This window comes from Montipora foliosa, chromosome 7 (genome assembly GCF_036669935.1).
Source record: "Montipora foliosa isolate CH-2021 chromosome 7, ASM3666993v2, whole genome shotgun sequence".
Lineage (NCBI taxonomy): Eukaryota > Metazoa > Cnidaria > Anthozoa > Scleractinia > Acroporidae > Montipora > Montipora foliosa.
The window spans coordinates 4,211,761-4,231,760 of record NC_090875.1 but is presented as its reverse complement, the minus strand read 5'-3'; the positions used below and the strand labels follow the sequence as shown (position 1 = coordinate 4,231,760).

General features: G+C 40.5%; 1 protein-coding gene across 1 annotated transcript in view; it reads left to right on the top strand.

The window, feature by feature from the left end:
• Positions 1–13,741, top strand: part of LOC138009693 (uncharacterized) — a 54,389-nt gene extending 40,648 nt beyond the window's left edge. Inside the window, exons 26-38 of the mRNA XM_068856732.1 lie at positions 1,597–1,796; positions 2,320–2,656; positions 3,572–3,697; positions 4,402–4,527; positions 4,701–4,823; positions 7,054–7,179; positions 7,534–7,659; positions 9,069–9,182; positions 9,495–9,617; positions 9,800–9,918; positions 10,423–10,614; positions 12,035–12,516; positions 13,606–13,741. Of these exons, the coding sequence (XP_068712833.1) occupies positions 1,597–1,796; positions 2,320–2,656; positions 3,572–3,697; positions 4,402–4,527; positions 4,701–4,823; positions 7,054–7,179; positions 7,534–7,659; positions 9,069–9,182; positions 9,495–9,617; positions 9,800–9,918; positions 10,423–10,614; positions 12,035–12,516; positions 13,606–13,690 (2,279 nt within the window). The 3' untranslated portion in view covers positions 13,691–13,741. The remainder of the gene's footprint in view (positions 1–1,596; positions 1,797–2,319; positions 2,657–3,571; positions 3,698–4,401; positions 4,528–4,700; positions 4,824–7,053; positions 7,180–7,533; positions 7,660–9,068; positions 9,183–9,494; positions 9,618–9,799; positions 9,919–10,422; positions 10,615–12,034; positions 12,517–13,605) is intronic.
• The last annotated feature ends 6,259 nt before the right edge of the window (positions 13,742–20,000 follow it).

The following is a 20,000-nucleotide window of genomic DNA, read 5'->3' as shown; positions in this document are numbered from 1 at the left end:
TTCTAGCTAAACGCTTATTCCCACCAGCCACATTAACCTGGTCGGCACCCGCGATTGATACCATCATTTTCATCTGGCGATCGACAGCTTCTTGCGATCTTGCGATCCTCAACAAATCTTCAACTGTTAATGTTCCCTCCTTTTATAAAAACTTGCCACGCATATGACTTGAACAGCATTTATCAATCACTTGATCGCGAATGTAGTCGTCCTCTTGTTCTCCGAATCACAGCTAACCGAACGCTGACGAAGCCGAGAGACAAACTGATCCACGGTTTCACTATTCTCCTGTGCGATCTGCCGAAATAAATGCCTCTCGAACGGGACTTTCGCTTTCCAGATGAACTAATCATCCAGTACTTTTAGGGTGTCTTGGAAAGTAGCGATTGTATCTTCGCCCACTAGCGTGAAATAAACTTCTTGCACTTCCATACCAGCTACGTGTAACAGAAGAGAGCGCAGTTGCAAATCATCGGTTACTCCTTTTACAGAAACGTACAAATTGAATGCTCTTTTCCACCGCTTCCATAGCTGGCTTAAACCATGTGGATCGCCCTTGGGGTCAAAGACTTTTAAAGAGCCATCATCTAAAGTAACATGAGCGCTTCCATCGCTTGTTCCACCGCTTGAAGCGTCAGCTCCGCTCGTTTCACTACCGCCTAAGGGCATCTCAAATAAACTGTCGTCGAAACTGAAAGAAAACTCAGACGAACTCGAAAGAAACTCTACGAACTAGAAAGATCGTCGTCGCCAAATGTAGAACCCCGATATAAAATCCGCCAGCGAACGTTAAAACATTTATTACATCTCGCACACGGTTACATTTCACACACCCTACTTGAATAAATTGCCCTAGCTTTTATATTTTAACAACAATACAATACTCCCGTAGGACCACGCTACACCTAAGAACCGTTGACAACAATAACGACGTTCCAACGATAACTCACGCTACGACACTACATATCCCGCATCTCACCAGAGAAAAAAAGGCTTATCCCGGATCCCGCCAACCCTATGTTAGGCCCTCAAGATTGGTGTCACTTTTACCCACAACAGCTGAAGAATCTCGACATTTTTAGGTTATGGCTGAGAACTGAATTTAAAAGTTTTATTGATAGCTGGGGAATGGGCTGAAACATTGAATGGTAACAGGGAAATAGCTGAAATCTTAACTGATATAAGTGAGACTGCAGTAAACCCAACCAGACACTCTGAAACATATACACGTAAGCCATTTGTTTCCACGTTATTGGAAATCTCCCAAAATAACTGACATCATAAATTTCATCTTAATAAGGCTTATTATTTGATTGGGTTAGACCTTTTTTGAAAGTTTCGTCATGAATTTCAAGCAAGTTTTGATATTATGACATGCTTCAATAAGTGTATTGTATTGCCATGATGAAAAAGTGTTACAAATTTGATAGAGGTACAAAGAACGGCAAGCGAAGAGTAAAAAGGAAGTGAGGGGGGCGGGGATGTTCAGGGTGAGGAAATATCCCTTGTTATAAAAGTAACCCGGAAAATCAGCAACAGTCCTTTCAGAAAGTATGTACAAAATACCATTGTATTCCTACACTTTTGCTCTTTTAGATAATTTCCCACCCAAGATTCTGTCTGGGCCTTCCGAGCTTAATTTGACAGTCAACACAACGGTCAGCATAACTGTCACTGCAGAAGATCCCAACGGTGATCCCGTCACCTACAACGTCTCCGGAAGTCTTCCGAAAGGGGCCAAATTATCAACCAATGTTTCGTCCGTGACGCTAACTTGGAATGTAACCACCGAAGAGGTAACTAATCAAAACTGAAGTGGTAGTTAAAAGACTGCAAACGTTCATCATCTCAATGTTAAAGATGAAGATGATAGTTTTTTTTCTTTTCATGACAGTTATGATGACGATGATAATGATTGTGCAATACACGACAATAGTGCTTGTGTATACTGCTTTATTTTAGATCGTACGCGTTCTGTCGTCAGTTAATACGTAGGTCAACCCCCCCGCGTCGGCATATTACATTTTATTTATGTAGCTCATTTAATCAGAGCTATGCGTTGATAAAAAGTACTTTGTTACCAATTCCATAAACGTCGATGGAAATCCCCTGTTCAATAACTCTTATTAGCACTGTCAAAAAGTTTATTTATTGACTTCCTAAAATTTTATAGCCTGTCATCAGCGGAGAAGTAACCGTGCACATGTAGCTGTATACCCAAGATTCAAGTTATAGGTTAAGAATAATTTTTGGTGCTGGGTTAAATTTGAAACATCTTTTTAACTGGCAAATTTTCTTTTAATTTTTTTTTTCTTATAGATTGATATAGAGTTTGTGGTAGCTGACGATTCCAAGCAAGCTACCATACTGCTGCCAGTGATAAACGTGTGCGCATGCCACAATCAAGGAACATGTGTACCTGTAGATGAAAATGACGCAGATAACAACGGTGAAAGATTCAATACACTTTCGTGTGTGTGTCAAAATGGTTATACCGGCACATTTTGTGAGGCGGACCTAGATGCATGTAAAGAAAATTTTCAACCATGCTATCCGGGGGTCCAGTGCATTGATTTAAAGCCACCTGCAAACGAGTCAGGCTTCGATTGTGGTCCTTGTCCAGATGGGTTAACAGGAGATGGAGTCGAATGTACAGGTAATGGATAGCAATCTTCCCCCACCCCTCCACCTTCTCTCAGTCCTCCTCGCCCGGTGGAGGTGTTTTTTGCAGCTTTGAAATGGGGTTTGATTTAGGGGTAGGAATGGTCCTTTAGGTCTTTAGGTCTTTAAGTCTCGCGTGTACCTTTCTCCACTCCTTAACTTGCGACGCTAAAACTTCCCTTAATTGTTTCTTTATCCATCGCGGAAACTTTGATGGTTTTCGCCCGTGGCAACCACTTTTTGCCACACCCGTGAAGCTAAATTTCGATTTTTATTTTTCTGAGTTCATTTTTCCAGTTTATTGCGTTCGAGGTACGAGAACGCAACCCCTAATTTGTGTTGTAAGGGAAGTTTTTTCGAGATTGCATTTTCGCCGTCGTCGACACACTTTTGCCTCGCTTTGAGGCGCTTTGTTACGTTTTGCCTCACTTTGACGAACTAACGCACGTGGTGATTCGTGCGTCGTCGGCGTTGATTATTCCATCGTTTGGTGAGGTGTGATAATCTTCCATCGTTCATCGTTGAAAAGAGCTGAAAGATTGCTGAAGGTCTGTCAACTGACGTCGGTAAAATTTTACTTTGAATTAAGCATGGTTCGTCACTGTCCTTGGAAAATGTGTGCGACTCCTCGCGCTTGCATCAAACCGGGTTGTTTTGCTCGGCGGCCGTTGTGCCCCAAAGTAAATCTACCGAGTTGTGTAGCTTGGCGGCCGTTGTGCCACAAAGTAAATCTACCGAGATATGACGCTCGTCGGCGCCATTTCATCATGACTTGTGATATTTACGGCACTGAAATCAACAAACTAAATTTATTGTGTCCCAGCGTTCAGCACAGAAAAGTAATCCTAGGTCTTTAATACCACAAGCTGAAAAGACTTGCAAGTAACATTTTGTATTTAAAACGTTTCAGATATTGACGAATGTGCGACGAATAACGGAAGCTGTGGACAAAATTGCTTGAACAATCACGGATCATTTCAGTGTGACTGCGATGCTGGATATCTTCTAAACTCTCAGGACAAGAAGAGTTGTGATGGTTAGCATATATAGCAACTGTTTACAAAGATAGATTCATTGTTATGCTGCTCTGTTCTGTTGTGTTCTGCTCTACTCTCCTAATCTCTTTTTTTCCCTCTCCTCTCCTTTGTTCTCCTCTCCTCAGCTCCGCTGTGCTCTACTCTTCTCTAATTTCTGCTTTTCTCTGTCCTCCTCTTCTCTTCCATCCTGTGCTCTTCTTTGCTCTACTTTCCTCTTCTCGTCTCAGTTCTCCTCGCCTTTCCCTTCCTTTCCCCTCCTATTCTCTGCTCTCCTCTACACTCCACTCTTGGCTCATGTCCTCTCCTCTCTTCCGCTCTTCTGGCAAATGGCTTGTCACCATAAGGTTAAGTTTGCCTATGTACTGTTTATTTATTTAAGCCAAGGTAGCCCAGTCAGGGTGAAAGCTGACTCTGATATCAAAAGGAACCCTGGCAAGCTACGCTGTGACAACTAGCTAGTTACAAAATTAACAACTGCAAGTCAGGTCAATAAATCTAAAGAAGTTTTCAATGATCATTTTATCGGGGTCGCACCACGTTGACCATATACCAAAGAAAATATGGTCTCGTCTTCCAGGTCAAAGAACAGGTTAGACCCTTTTTAAAGCAATAATGCAACGAAAATTTATAAATGTTCTACTTCTCCTCCTCCTTCCTCTCCTCCTAAGGTAACATACCTACTCACCCTGATGTCTTATTGCAGACATTAATGAATGCGGGTTGGGGAGCGGAGGATGTATGCAGATCTGCGAGAATACATTGGGTTCATACACTTGCAAATGTGATGCAGACTTTAAAGTGGATCCCGCTAATCCAAAGGACTGCATAGGTGAGTTATTTGAAAACATTTAACGGCTTTTTGAAGACCGAAGGATCACATGTTATTACCATTTCTGACTACTTGTGACAGTTTGCATTGCATTCGCTACTTCACTTAATAGGTCTTCCGGAATGGATACAAAGATCATTACAAACAAATAATATTCCCCTTTCATTTTTTAGCCAAGGACCTTTGTCCAGAAAATTTAATTGGCTGCGAAGATATCTGCTTGCTGTCTGATGGAAAGGAAAAGTGTGCTTGCAGAAAAGGATATGCTTTACAACAGGAAGGAAAAACATGCAAAGGTAGGTGGTGCCCTCCCCCGTATTTTTTTTAGTTGTCAAGAGTATTTTCTCTTGGCGACTGTCCATTTCAGTAGCTGTTCCTTGATACAATTTGCTGAAATTTGGTTGAAAGCTTTCTTGTTATAGATGTAGGAGATCTTACGTGACAAGAAAGTTGTGTATGAGCTACGAAATCATTAACACTTATATTAAAATGTAATAGCGGAGCTCAACGCGTGCCTTCGGCGCGAGCGCGCAGAGCACCATAGTTAAGAAAATATGATAAACCATCGATGCGAGAAATGTTGGTTTTATAGCCATGACGTCACGACCGTCCGTACGTACGTCCACCCATCCATGTATGCCAATGTAACCAGTATCATGCTAGTTTCCACCATATATCTTTAATATTGGACATTGACACCCGTCAAAACAAGGTATCCGCTGATCAGTATCACGTGACCATATCGCAGGCTCAAGCGTAGAGTTCACCGAGGTCAGTTTTTCGATTGGATTGCAGGCTCAAGCCAGGTGAACTCACCTAAACATAAGCGAGGCTTCATTTTTCGCGCGCTTTCTGTGGCTCGATGCAGCTACACGGCGATACTACATCAACTATAGTTGTTACACGGTCAACTCTTTTCGTGTTCAGATGGAAAACGGTTTGGAAAATGTTTTCTTTCTGCATTTTTCGCTGGTTTCAATCCAGTTTGACATATAACGATAGTTGGGTCCACACTGGCGGCTACGCAGTTATTTAAGTCAAGTATCGGAGGAATGTAAACTTAAAGCTGAGTGTTTAATTTTAATTTGCTTAGAGCTACCTTTTTCTCTGTATTGCAATTTTTAGCATATCTTTAGAAGCTCAGATAAAGTTACATGATGCCTGGAGGACCTATGACTAGAACAGAAACGAAAGGAGAGGGAAAGAGAACGACAACTACAAAACAGAATACCATTAACAGCTCATACTTAGTGCAATAAGTTACTCCACAAATTCTTTCCTTGGGCACTAAACCGTTGTTATTTTCAAAAAGTGGTTTCATCGGTTTTTCCTTTGTTCAGGAATGAAAATCGAATTTTTATTGTCAACTGGAATTAAATAACAACTATCTGTACTCTTTTGGACATAAAGAAAAATTTGATTTGCTTGTTTGTTTTGCCGGCTAAAATGCGATCGTACCAGTGCTTTTTAATCCGTGTACCCAACTGGTTTTCGATGTGCCTCGACAGTGACAAGAAAATTGTGCCCTTATGTTATAAACACGTAATCGCAGTGAGTTCTCGTAAAATTAGGGGGAAATTTCACTAGCTTGTGTTTTCAGAAGTTTGTTTCAGTAAAGCACCTACACGTTATTTAAGTGTTGGAGCGGATCTTGTTTGAAGTTCGTTCTGTCTTGGTTGCATTGCCGTATTTTGCCGATTCTTGTTCCAAGCCAACCTGGCGTGTTCCAGTGAAGTAAATCAAAATGTGAATGATCTCTTTTTTTAGAGATAAGGTGGAATGAAGTACATCAGTAAAACTCTTTTTTGACCTTGAACTGACTGGCTTCTAATTTTAGCGTGATTCCCATTCACTGGCTATTGACAGTTGACTCTGAAATGAATGACTTTTTTCCTTTTCCATTCGCTCGCTGAGGGTGTGCTTGGTTTCTTTTAAAATTTACGTGGTTCAAGAAAAATTTATTGCCAAACAGGTGAATTTCAAAGTAAGTTTCACTCGAAAAACCGATATCGTACTCATCACTTCGTGATTCATGCGATATTGGTTTTTAGCGTAAAATTTACCGTGGAATTCGCTAGTTAGGCAATGAATTTTTCTATAGAAGAAAGCAAAGAAAGCAGCACCGGAAACATCAAAATGCGGACAATTCGAAACCTTTTATTTTCACTAACGCTACAGGCAGTAAGAATAAATAGCCAGGGAGGTCCGCTTTTAGGCTTGGCTAAATCTATATATTATTGTAAGGTGTTACAGCCATATTCTGCGCCAAAATTAGTTGTAAGGTAATGATATAACATGCATCATTTACTTGTCAAGCTCTTGGAAACGCTAAGAGGGATCTTCAACTAACAACCCCCCCCCCCCCCTCCCACACAGACACACACACACACACACACACACACACGCACCTGACATAAACTGACATGAAGGAACTCTATAAACTATCTTTATTGAAATATACGGGCATTTTTTTCTCTGAGACAAGGACTCCCCAATTAAATTTTTTTCTTCTTGTTTTTCTTTCAGATAAAGACGAGTGTGAATCGTTTGAATTCAACCGCTGCGACCAACGGTGTAATAATACCGACGGAGGCTATGTCTGCTCATGTGTAGATGGTTATACTCTCGATGCTGATAACTTCACTTGCAACGGTAAATTATACTTACAAAAAGTCTGATGTGTTTCCCTTTAAAGTTTTACCGTTTGCATGAGTGATTTGCTTTAATCAGACGGCTAGAAAAGCCCTCTATGCCAGTACAACGCTATATGTTGCAACAGATACTTTCTACCCCCCCCCCCCCCCCCCCCTTTTCCCCTTGTCTCCCTCCCAGCCCCTTCGTTTAGCTACATAAGAACAAAAAGATTAAAAAGAGTATGGTTGCGATCGTACTCTCATTTGTGTAAAGGACGTTGTTTTTTTGGGGGAGTTTGTCTTGAGAATAGACGTGAAGGGCTGCTTCTGATTTATGAACTAAATCGAATGGTGTAATATCCTTATACCACAGATATCGACGAGTGTTTGCTGTTCACCCATGAGTGCCAAGATGAATCCATGCGGTGCGAAAACAAACCTGGGTCTTACGACTGTGTTTGTGGGGAAGGACTGAATTGGGTTGACGACAAATGCCAAGGTGAGCCAATGCAATGAATAACGCGAAGAAAGGCAAACTTTCGTGACGGGATCGAAGATAATGTGCTCTAAATACTAGGAATCGTCCAGTTATTTTTCAGTGTTCGAGATTTTATGTTTACTCCTGAAGATATTCATACTGTCGTCTCTTTAATCGGTCAAGGTGACGCACTTAACTGCTCGATTGAGTTTCTTTATCCTTGTAAACGTTTCGGGACTTATCTTATTTATCCTATATTCATTTTTTGTTTAGAACAGCTTGGTAATATACATAAGAAGAAATACCATTGTACAGATGCCTACTCGAAAAGGCAACTTTCAAGCTCCCATTTTGCTGTCTTATGTTAATTGATAGTTATATATGTAATATGTAATATATAAAGGAAAGGAAACATTTCAAGTACACCCTGAAACGCTCACTTGAGGAGTTCTCTATTAACCCTTCATCCTGGGAAGAGCTGGCACAAAACCGCACCAAATGGCGGGCGGCCATCCATAGCAGAGCAGCCTCATGTGAAGCAAACAGGGTGGCTGCTGCGCAACAACGCAGATCAGCAAGAAAATCAAAACCCGTCGTTCCTCTGTCAGGTTTCCCTGCATGTATTCCATGCCCACACTGTTATAGATCGTTCCGGGCGCAGATTGGCCTAATCAACCATCTACGCGCCCATCATCACCGTCGCGAACAAGTGACATAGAAAATGACAAGTTTGTGGTCTTCATCGATTACGATGGACAAACAAAAAACCACATATATATATACATATATTATATATATCATATATATATATATATATATATGGATTATCTTGAAAAAATTTTATTGTTACATTCACTAAGGCTGATAATAATGTTTGAAACATCGAAACACCTTCCTTAAACTCAAAAGTGTGGTTGTATTTTTAAAGGTATTAATAATACTTGTGCTATTAACACCATTTGATTGGGACTGGTATTTTACCAATATTTCATCTGGGAAATGGGATTGGTACCCCCCGCCCCCCCTCCCCTCTCAGGACCCTCTTTTATTGCTGAGTATCTTTTCTTCATTAGAGACGATTAGTTTAAAAATCTGGGAGACACTATTGTCCTGGCATGCAAAGTATTCACTTCCGGTTACCATCTGTGCCCAGAAACGTCGCTTGTTTTAGCCTCCGTGACGTTGGACGAATGAAATGAATCGGCTTTTGAAAATTTTCATTGACGATTGTCTAATCAACGAATGTGATAGTAATGGTGGAATAAATCCAGATGGCATTAGCAGTTAGTCATGTATCTGCATGGGAAGGAAAACACTGGGAAAAGTGTAAGCCTGGTAAAGCTTGCTTTTTGGTGATTTCGGTAGAATGTGATCTGTGATCGAAGAATTGGTTAATAAGATAAACTCATAATTCTCTCCTATTATTTTAGATATAGACGACTGTCTTCTAAACGCGTGTGCTAATGGCGGATTATGCGTAGATGGTGTCAACAATTACTCATGTATTTGTCCAGTAGGATACACAGGGGATCTTTGTGAGACTGGTAAGGTTCACATGGCAAGGGTGGGGCTGATGTCGACTAAAATAGTTAAGAAAAGCTTGAGGTTGAACGAACTAAACAAGCCTTTTCGTAGCGTTCCGTTTCCAAGCGTTTCCATCTCGTCTAACTCTGCGTTCGAAAGGGAACGCTGCACTCAACGGGACAAGGTACGTCCACCAGATTAAATGCTGTAAGATGGGTTAAGTGTATAAAACAGTCAGAATCCTAATAAGACTTGTAAACATATTAGGTATGCCATTTTCAGTGTTGGTTTGATTGGCTAACATGTTGAATTCCCTCTGCCTTTTCCCGTAGATATCGACGAGTGTTCTACCAGCTCTCACAACTGTGATGTCAAGGCTGTTTGTACTAATACCAAAGGATCATACGTGTGCACATGCAAAAGCGGCTATTCAGGAGACGGAAAAGCATGTTCGGGTACTTTATTACTCGAGAGGTCTTGCCTTAAACGCTAGATAAAGAAAGTTTGTGCATTGTGCATTCTTCATATTAGAAGAACTAAACATCACTTCTAGTGTTCTGAATTACTATGTTTAATAGAGTTGTGTTAATATGCAGTGTGCTAGTTTTGAAGTACATGTTTGTCTATTTGCTGAAAGGACTTGAAAAAGGAACTGAGCTTCCTCCGCCTCCGCCTGCCGAAGAACCGCGAACACCATCTGACGAGGAGAGAAGCCAGTCTGTCGAGTTGGAGATACAGGGGTTAAATGTGTCTCAGGTCGGATAATATTTTCGTTTTGTATAATTTACGTAAAAATATTTATTCACTGTTTCGGTGGTACTGTCTACAGCCTTCTTTTTTTATTCGATCGCTGAAGGCGCGGATAGAATCGCGAGAGAACTGGACTCCTGCGTAAAATCGGGAGAGTTTACGCTTTCGCGCTCGCAGTCGCGCTCGCTTCGCACGCTTTTTCCTTCACGTGCGTTGACAAAAAGGAAGGCTGTGAACAGCTAGTCTGAATTTGCTTTTATAAGTGGAATGTCCCTTATAACTGCTTTGTCAAACGAATCATGGAATGCTGAATAACTTTCAATCCTTATCCGAAAAAAACGCTTCCCAAATTAGCAGATTAGTTAGTTACAACGTCTCACTACGTAAACCTGAAATGAAAATTTGGGATACTGAGTAAATAAAGCAGTTCACGCCATATAATTTTCGCTGTCACGACATATGCCTCGTTTTAGAGGTCTGTCTTGGATATTCTTTGCTATTCCTTTTCAGTGGAACCAACCTCTACAAGAAGCATTTAAGGCTGCAGTTGCAACGGCAGCAACGAAACACTGTTCAGAAACGGACGACTGCAGATCGACACCTACCAGGTACACAGCTTATTTTTCTGCTTTTGCTATTTTTCCATTCACTTTTCTGTTTCGTTTGTTTCATCTTTCCTTCATTTGTTTTGTTTTTATAAAAGTGACGACACATTTGAAATTAATTTGCAAGACATGTTTCGGTCGTGCAACGACCATCTTCAGTTGAAAGTAGAATTATTTTGAAGTTACATTTGAATTTATAATATGCTAAACAAAGATAAATAACAACGTGAAATAAATTGGGAATCTAACAAAATAGCCAAAGGTAACAAAAAAAGAGTGTACAATGGAACATGTTGATTAGAACGAGAGAGTTAAATTAACATGATATAATTGCTCATTTAAAGAAGGTTGCTCCCGGGAAATATGTAACGCTTCTTTTATCTTGACCTGGAATTTTGTGGTCGCACGGTCTATAACTTCAAAACATTCCGCAGAGCAGGAGTTACGTAACTCTGATTTGCCTCCCGCCTGATGGGATTCTTAACAATATGTATGTATGTTCAATGCTCGGTGATATTAGCTACGAGCCACTCTAAAATTCGAGGGTAAACAAAGTTATTACTGGGTTGCCGTATGGCAGTCCCAGTCGGAAAGTGTGTGGCATTTGTTCGGTTTTTTTTTTTTCTTCCGTGTCGGTAAAAGTCTTGCCTGTCACTCCCCTGGTAAGTGGTGTCTTTGTGCATAGAGCCTTCTGCGCGTATTTTCTTAGGATCGAGTGGACACAGTAGAATCATCAACTTAGCCTGCAATGGCGTCGAAAGTCATGTAACGCGAATGACGTTTTAGTGGATCCTTAAACAAAATATACCCTTATGGAGCTCAATAATGAAAAGTCAGTTGGATAAACTAGGCAGTCGGTGAAAAACCAACACCTGGAATCTCAAAAGCGACGAGTAATGGACTTCGACAACAATCTATCGCCTGTCGAGCCGAAATCAAAGTGAGCTGTATTTCTAAAATAATTTTTACCAAGTGTGCTGTTATGTAAAACACTGAAACCAAATGGAAAATTCTCTGGTAACTCATGGGTTCAACAAAGACAGAGAACGAATCGAACACCTTACGTGGATCTGTGATCAACTCTGCACAGTCTTCAGGTAAAAAAAATAATTGGAAATGTAACAGCCAAGAATTATTTGAAGGAAAGCTTGTCGTGTATTTTGTGCTTCATTATTCAAGGAAAAGGTTCTTCATCTAAACCGTTTGATCCTGAGATTTAGTTTGTTGCAATATTGCGCATATTTGAAACGATTGAGTTTCTTCTCTTCACGCACGTAATGAAATAGAAGGGGTTTTTGCCTCTAATAGCAAATATGTTGTTTGTTTCAAAAAATTGTTCGCTGGAAAAGGAGGCCTTTATGAATTCATCATGTTTTATGATATGCGAGCTTAACTGGATAGTTTTTATGGCAATAGTAAAGCATTTTCTTGTCAAAATGAGGTTAGCGTCTTTCTGGTGTGTTAAGTTAATTAAATCGTGAGTTTGTATTTGCCGTGTGCCGCGTAACCTTGATTTCCACTCTAGAATGATGTTCTTGTTTTGCATAAAGCAAGCTAACAAAATCTGTACCTTGCTGAGTTCGCATTTGTTAGCGTTAACAGTATTTTCGGTCCGATGCTTCTGTTTGATGAGGGGAGTTCACATTCTTCCAGGTTACCCAAAACAGATCTTTACCGACCCCCTACTGGCAAGCTTAGCATTCTACTTGCAATTTCCACTTGGAACTCCCAATGTTGACACCATCTCGAAAGGCAACCTCATTTCCATCGTTAAAGGGTCTATTGCAAACATTTCAAACTCTATTAATGGTAACATTTCGAGCGTGCAAACCCTCGTCGCTGAAACGTCAACAACCGTAACTTCAACAGCAGCTCCATCTAGGCCCATTGAGAAGGCCTCTGACAAGATGCCTTACATCATTGCGGGTTCCGTTGCCGGTGGGCTGTTGGTCATTATCATTGCTGTTATAATATGGAAATGCAGTAAACCAAAGAACAGGTAGGACAAAACTGGTGATCTTTACGCCATTTGTTATATTTATTACCAGAAATCAATCAATGAAAAACTCACGATTTGATGCAGGCTTAAGAACAATGCAATAATTTTTGTAAAATTTTCTGCATGGGGAGTACTGCTTCGCGTCCTGGTTGGCTTGGAAGTCTTATGATGGTAATTGCATTACAATACGGGTTGATCCCTGAGTGCACCCATGAGCTATGGTGTTGAGCAAGCTACGTTTCTCTCGAAGTGCTCTTCTGTACACTCCAAGAAAGGAGTTAAAGTATAGATAAGAAGTGACCTGATCAAATCAATATAAATCAGTTTATTAAAGTCAAAACTTGGAATAAGAAATGCGTGTCAAAATGCATCCTACGACTACAAACTACAATGTATGTAGAAAGCAAGTTGCTTGGCAACGGGCGAAAGAACAACTGAACATCAGAATCCTAGGCAGAACTTACGACTTCCGTAACGCCGGTCGGATGCTCTACCTATGAGTTACTCACTGGAGAGGTAGGTCGTTCAGGACCTAGATAGACCTACAATACTCGTCACAAAACGTTGAAACAGACACCGTTTCTCTCGAATTTTCTGGAAAAATCCTGAGATTTCTACTTCACGCTGTTTTCCCCACTGAAATGTGCCTTCTCCCTCCCCAATGTTGAGACACGCGCGTTTTAAAGCACCGAGACCACTGTGATACCCAAATCAACATTGGGAAAGGGGAAACAGACACAAGTGTTTCAAGATTTTTGACGAGTATTGTAGGCCATTCAGGACTTAGATAAAACGAACTACTTCAACAGTGAGTTCTAGTAGCTCAATAGGTAGAACATTCGACCGGAGTTACGGAGGTCGTAGGTTCGATTCCTGCCTAGTACTCTGATTTTCAGTTGCCTTTTGCCCGTTGCCAAACAACTTGCTTCCTACATATAATTCCCACGGACTACACCTTTCCACCATTGATGAATAAACTAAAATGTGTACAAAGATATAAGTAGAGAGATGTACATACTTAAAATTCATAAATTTGATTATTAATCTAACATTCCCTTTATTTTTCCTGTTTTGTGTAATGTTTGAAAGAATTCCCAAGCGCATTGCCCATTCTCCGAGAGACAAATCGAAGGTGGAAATGGGAGTCGTTCCTGGTTCTATCAATGATGGATGAATACAACAGCGACCAGCCAAAGTGAACGAAGGATAACCATATCCGAAGAAACAATAAGTATTTGTGAAAAGCAGAAAGTAATGATAAAAGGTCGAAATTAATTTTAAAAGTAAATAATCCATCAGCATTGCGTTGCGTAATTTTATGTAATAGGGCAATTTTTGTAATTTTTAATTTTTTTCCTACTGCGGTGTGAAGACCTCTGTCCATTGTCATAGTTGCATTTCGAAAGCGGATGTCTGCATTTAGATTTCATTGTATACCGGCGGGTTATACAAAACAAGTAAATGCTACAGTTGCATATCGCCTCCACTACGTCTGCTATAACCATCGCCTTACGTGATAAAGACACCTGCTCGTTAGCTCCCATTCCCAATTGTCAAAAAAAAAAAAAAAAAAAAACCCACACAAAAAAACAACGATTAACGACTTAAGTTTCATCTATTTGCTGTTTTTTAATAATTTAGATATGTGTCATCCAATTGTCAGAAATAATTTAACGCTTATTAATCAGTGTGTTCATGATCATCATAACATGAGGCGATTTTCCTTTCATGTAGTATAACAATTGGCCAACCATATGTTCTGTCCGAGGAACACTCGAGCAAAAACATTTGAGTCACTCAGTCCCAGTCCGAGGTTAGAATTTGAAGATATATAACAAACTTTGTAGTTTAGAAGTCAGTCATAATAACGACCTTAAAGTAACACCACTTTCCCATTTACTGTTGCAAATGACTAATAAATTTCGCCCAAATAAAATTATCCTTTTTGTTTGTCGTCGTTCAGGGTACAGCCCCCATCCCCTCCCCTTTATATTTTTATCATTCGGTCTGTCGTTCCCTATGCATCTCTCGTGCGTTCCGCAGGTTTGTTTAGAGCATCGTTCCCTCAGTCTTATGTGGTGCGGACTCTTGGATGTTTTGGCAATCATGGCAAATGTATTGCAAACAAAAATATTTTTAGGAGAATTCTCAGGATCTTCTGGCCGAGAATCATCTCCAATGAAGAACTTTACCTCAAAACAAACATCGCTATCAAATGCGATTAGAAAGACGAACTGGCGTTAGGGTTAATGTACCTGTGTATTATGAATTATAAACTTTCATGGTCAATAATTGACAGGTATCGGAATATGAGCTTTAACCTGTGTATAATTTATTAAAAAGTAGAGCTAATATTGTCTGCCTAGTACCTGGCACACGTTGTTTGCAAAATTGACCTGAGAAAGTAGAACCAAGCGCCACAGGCTCGATGACTAATTTGGCTTTAAGGTGGGGAGACACGAGGGGTCATGTTGCAGGGACATGTTGTAGCGACATGTTACGGAGACAAAAAGGTATGTAGTACACACTGAGGCGAGACGCATTAAAGTCGTGTAGGGGGGACATGGAGCAGGGACAAAATCAGAACATTTGCACACACATGAAAATGTTGCGGGTACATGTCCCAGGGATATGTTGCAGCGACATGTCCCCTCGCGTGAGCTGATTCTTTTATGTTTGTGCAACTCCAATTTGCGGTGATTTTGTCCCCGCGACGTGTCCCATGAAGTTCAACTTGTTGTGATTTTGTCCCTGCTACATGTCGCCTCAATGTGCACTACACAAGTTTTTTTGTCGCTCCAACATTTCCCTGCAACATGACACCTCGTGTCCTCCCACCATTACTGATTGTTGCTATAACATAGATGTGCCTTGTATATCGAGCAACGTCTCAACAGATCTCCTTGGGAAAAAGGTTTCCAAACATTGATATCTTACTACATGTAGTAATTAGAGTTCACTTCGCAACCATGTTGTACTTGATAGCTAATGTCATATTTTCCTATTTCCCCTATTTTCTAAGTTTAATTATTCACTGGGCTTTTACAAAAGAGATGATTTCAAACCAGCGGTATTACGGATAAATCCAAAATGGCGGACGATGTTCCTGACGGAGAATTGACGAGAGTTTGCTTGCTTTTATGTTTTTTAAACAAGCCCAGGCTGCAAGGAAAAGGAAGCGGCTATTGCAGCAGGCATTATTAACCCATGACATTGCATGAAGAAGAAGATTAGTAATGCTGGTTTGTTGTTTGATCACTATCTTGCTGATATCTACAAAAGCAAGTGCACTGCGATCATGTCGTCGACTACACAGAAATTAAAGGATGGTGGGATACTGTCTGGCCATGGAGGACATATTCGAACGTAAGGTTTAAGCGCAGGCTCCCCAAGCTCAGTGTGGGCATGGCCAACAAAAATATAACGATTTGTATGAGAATCCTGATAAAAAGCTTAAGAAGATAATCATATGAAAAAAATCTCAATTAAAAAGCCTAACGTTATTGCCATTGTGGATAGCTTCCTTCCTATGTGGTTATTTTCCAGACCCGACGCGATTTGAGCCATTTTTCAATTTCTGGGTTGTCAACGGTTATAATAAAATCCCAAGGCCGGAGACTAAATTCTCAGGAGACACCAATTAAACTGTTCCCACGGTCACAACTCCACATCAGAATCAATTGACAAAGATTGAGCTTTCATCTCAACCCATCATCAACGCAATAGCAACGTCAGCAGGTGAATATTGCAACAAAACAGCCTTCGAAGGGTTGCTTTGTCACCAAAGTGGCCACGGATTCGACCGTTGATAACAAATTGAGCCTTACCGTAGTGGCAGACCGTAGTTTCTCAACCGCAAATTTCTGCATTGTCTCAGTCGTGTCATCCAGTCACAGTCACGCCTCCTTCGTGCTGACATACTTCAAAAACATTCGCGAAGCCGGAAAGCGTTGAAAGACGGGAAAATGAAAGCCGTAGTGAACAAACTTTTGCGCACTCATGCCGCTTTTATTAGTTAATAGGACTTTGGGCTGTTCCCGATCGTAAAAGGTAAAGTAACTTTATCTAACGTCGGTAGTTTCTTCAGCTACGAGGCTGGTATCAATGGAAGCCGACGGTGCGCCCTTTACCCCCCTCCCTCTATCAGTGCTCCGTTTTACGGGTATTTAAAGCTATAGCTACACGGATCAGAGGAAAGTCGAAACAGACGTCACCGAGGATCGAACCGGGGACCTCTCGCTCCGAAAGCTGCGCACTAGCCAACTGAGCCACGACTGCTCCTAACTGTATTTATCAAGCCTTCAAGGAATTAACATTAATTATGCAAATATATTTTTTTCCCGTAGTTTTTCAACCGCAACTTTTTTTATTCTCCTTGGTCTCCCGACACGACTGTTGTCTCTCAGGTGCTAATAATTAAATTTCACTGGTTTCAGTAAGTCCAGCCACAAAATATTCGAAGCACAATATCCTACGAGAACAAAGTTTATTTGTATTTGCATGTTAATTCCTTGAAAACTTGAGTCAATGCAGTGGGTTAGGACAATTTGCTAGCCAGCTAGTCATGACTGCGAGTCATGCGAGCCATGGATGCGAGTCATGCGAGCCAACAGGGCAAGCCATGCGAGTCACACAGTTATTCGGTTTTAAAATATGTGCTTAGCCTTAAATGCGAAATTCGCATGGCTCAATGGCTCGCAGATTGTCCAGCGCCCAATGCAGTGATATCGGTAAACACTGAGGCAATGCAGAAATTTCAGGTTGAGAAACTACGGTCTGCCACCCCGGTAAGGCTCAGTTTGTTATCAATGGTCCAAGCCGTGGCCACTCCGGTTCAAACCGGATGAGAATGGCGCTTACCATTTATTACACAGCATTCCATCCCGCATATTTTACTCGATCTTGTGAGAAAGGGCCTGGAAACGGAAGGATTCTCACAAATGGTAACAGCATTTCGCGAACTCCGTTCCAAACGGAAAAAGAGGACTATCTCTGGAGGTTGTCCACAATTTCCGAAAAGATTCTCCGGAAAATTGCCTCTCCATTTGACCTCAAACCGAAATTTTCGGATTTTTTGGCTAAATGGTAAGCACCCCAGAGGTAGCCCTCTTTTTCCTTTGAATGGATGATATCAATAAAACTATTTAAAGTAGTGGCAAAAGTTGGAAATCTGTCTCTTTTTAGCGACGCTACAGCGGTTCAAAGTCGACCAAAATCTCATACAGTTACTGTAAATTTAACCGTGTTTGTCCCCTAGTCAAGATGGCGGTCAAAAACCGTGGAAGGGTATATTGGCGCTGATCACCTGCAAATTCGTACCGAATGCAGTAAACAGTGAACGGGCAATAGAGAGGAAATTATCGCACATAATTTAATTAACCCTTTCACTCCTGTAAGGGCCACTGAGACTTATAGATTTTACTCTAACGCCAGACGATTTTACTCGTCAATGGGGAACCCCACAGGAGTGAAAGGGTTAAACTACTGTAATTGTTTTTTTTTCAAGTAAGGGAGAATGATTATTCTTAAAGTGTTACTACGATCAAAAACCACTTATCGTTTTTCTTTGCAGTTCGAAAGTGCTTATGCTGAATACTCGAAATGCGAGATTTTATGCAATGATTTAAAGAGAAAAACTATTTATTTTGAGCTGGATCCAAGGGAAAGTGACGTCATTTACTCACTAACTTAAAAATGCCGCGTGTGAGAGCGTCTTAATTAGTAAAAAACTCTCGTGATGCATAATTATGCCGTATTCATACTTTATTTTTAAGCTAGTGAGTAAATGAGGTCACTTTCTCCTCAGTCCAGATCATCTAATAAAGAAGTCACCATTATATAGTCACAATCATTCTCCCATTTACGTAATAAATGGAAGACAAACTCAGAGGCGATGTACTGACTTTCAGCTCTACGCCCTTGTTAACTTTCTTTAGCTAAAGTTAACTCTCGCTTAGTTCTGTTTAAGACAATAGCGATATTCACCGTTACGTCACCTATTGTCATTAATGTGCCAACCAAAGATCTATTGGCTGCCGAAACAAAGGATTCTTTTGTTATGTGGCTGGCAAAATTTAAATAACAAAAGAATTGTTTATAAAGAGTGGAGTTTCCTATACATTTATTTACCGCACTATTATGCCGTTTAAACTGGTTCTTGAGTGTTAATTATGGAATAACACAGATACAAAATTGCTGAAAGAGTCACTGCTATTTAAAATACCAAGAGAATAAGACGCACAAAACGTCAGAAGTGAAGTCCTTAATAAAGTTCAGCTTACTATTTAGCCTGAATTATTGAATGCGTTTTTCACAAAATAGGCAACACCTTACACAATGATTAGATAAGCTATTGTCAATGTCACTCAACACATTAACGTTTTCTATATGTGATGCCCAATGCCTTACAGCAGCCACCGTTTTGGGGGGCTGCCGTCTGAGTGCGAAATTTTGACATAACGCCCTCCCCATCCCTCACTTCCTCCATAGCCTCGCCAAAAATTAAAATCATAGCCAAGACATAGGATACTTGTTAGGTGTCGATTGAGAAAAGGAACGGTTTTAGGAACAGGGGATCATGTTCAAGGGCACCTGGCTGTGTGCTCGCAATTCAGAAGCAGAGGGCAATATTCAACTTATTGCTACTCTATGATCCCAAAATTTAAAATTGTTGTATTGAGAAATTTGACCTACGTCACCTCTCAATATAAAGTACTCGTTCTTGGCGCCTCAGAAGAATTTCTTCCATTACCTTGCTATTATGAAATATATGAATGACTGCAAAAACAAATACTTTTTTTGCACTTTTAGCTTTCGCCATCATCGTTATCTCGAGAGGTACCTATTAATGAGGCGTAGAATGTTATTGCCCGCTGAGACAAATATTTTTCAGCAAGCTTCAAACAGCTTTGTTTTACATCATCGCGAATAGCTTTTCTTTCTTGTGTTACTGGAACTAAGTGATCAGGATTTAAATCACCAGCTTGCTTTTTCTTGACGAACGAGACAATTCTTGGTTTTTCCCTTGTGTTCAGCGTGAATCTTACGAAGGTCGTTTCAGTGTGCTTGCATAGACGCAAGTTTCCTTCTTCATCTTCCATTTCTCCGTACCCAAAATGCAAAAAGGCTATCTTTCTCACCTCGAGTTTAGCGTTTTCCACGTCTTCACTTCTGGAAACGTACTTCCTCCTTAAAAAAGATTTATAGTCCATGATGCAATCCGGCGTTATCCAGTAGCTTTTAACGTTACTCAGATGGCTATCTCTCAAAATTAATTCCCAATCTTGAGGAGTTTCAATTGTTTCATGACAGTCAAAATACTTTTGAATGCAGCCAAATCGCCTGTCACAAATGGAGTAAGAATGTCCCTCCAACAAAAATTTAAGGTCAATTCGCAAAAACAATTCTTCTTTTATGAGGTATTCCAGAAAAAAAAAATAGATAGCACTCTTTAAACTGTGATGGAGAATTATCTGACCAAAGGA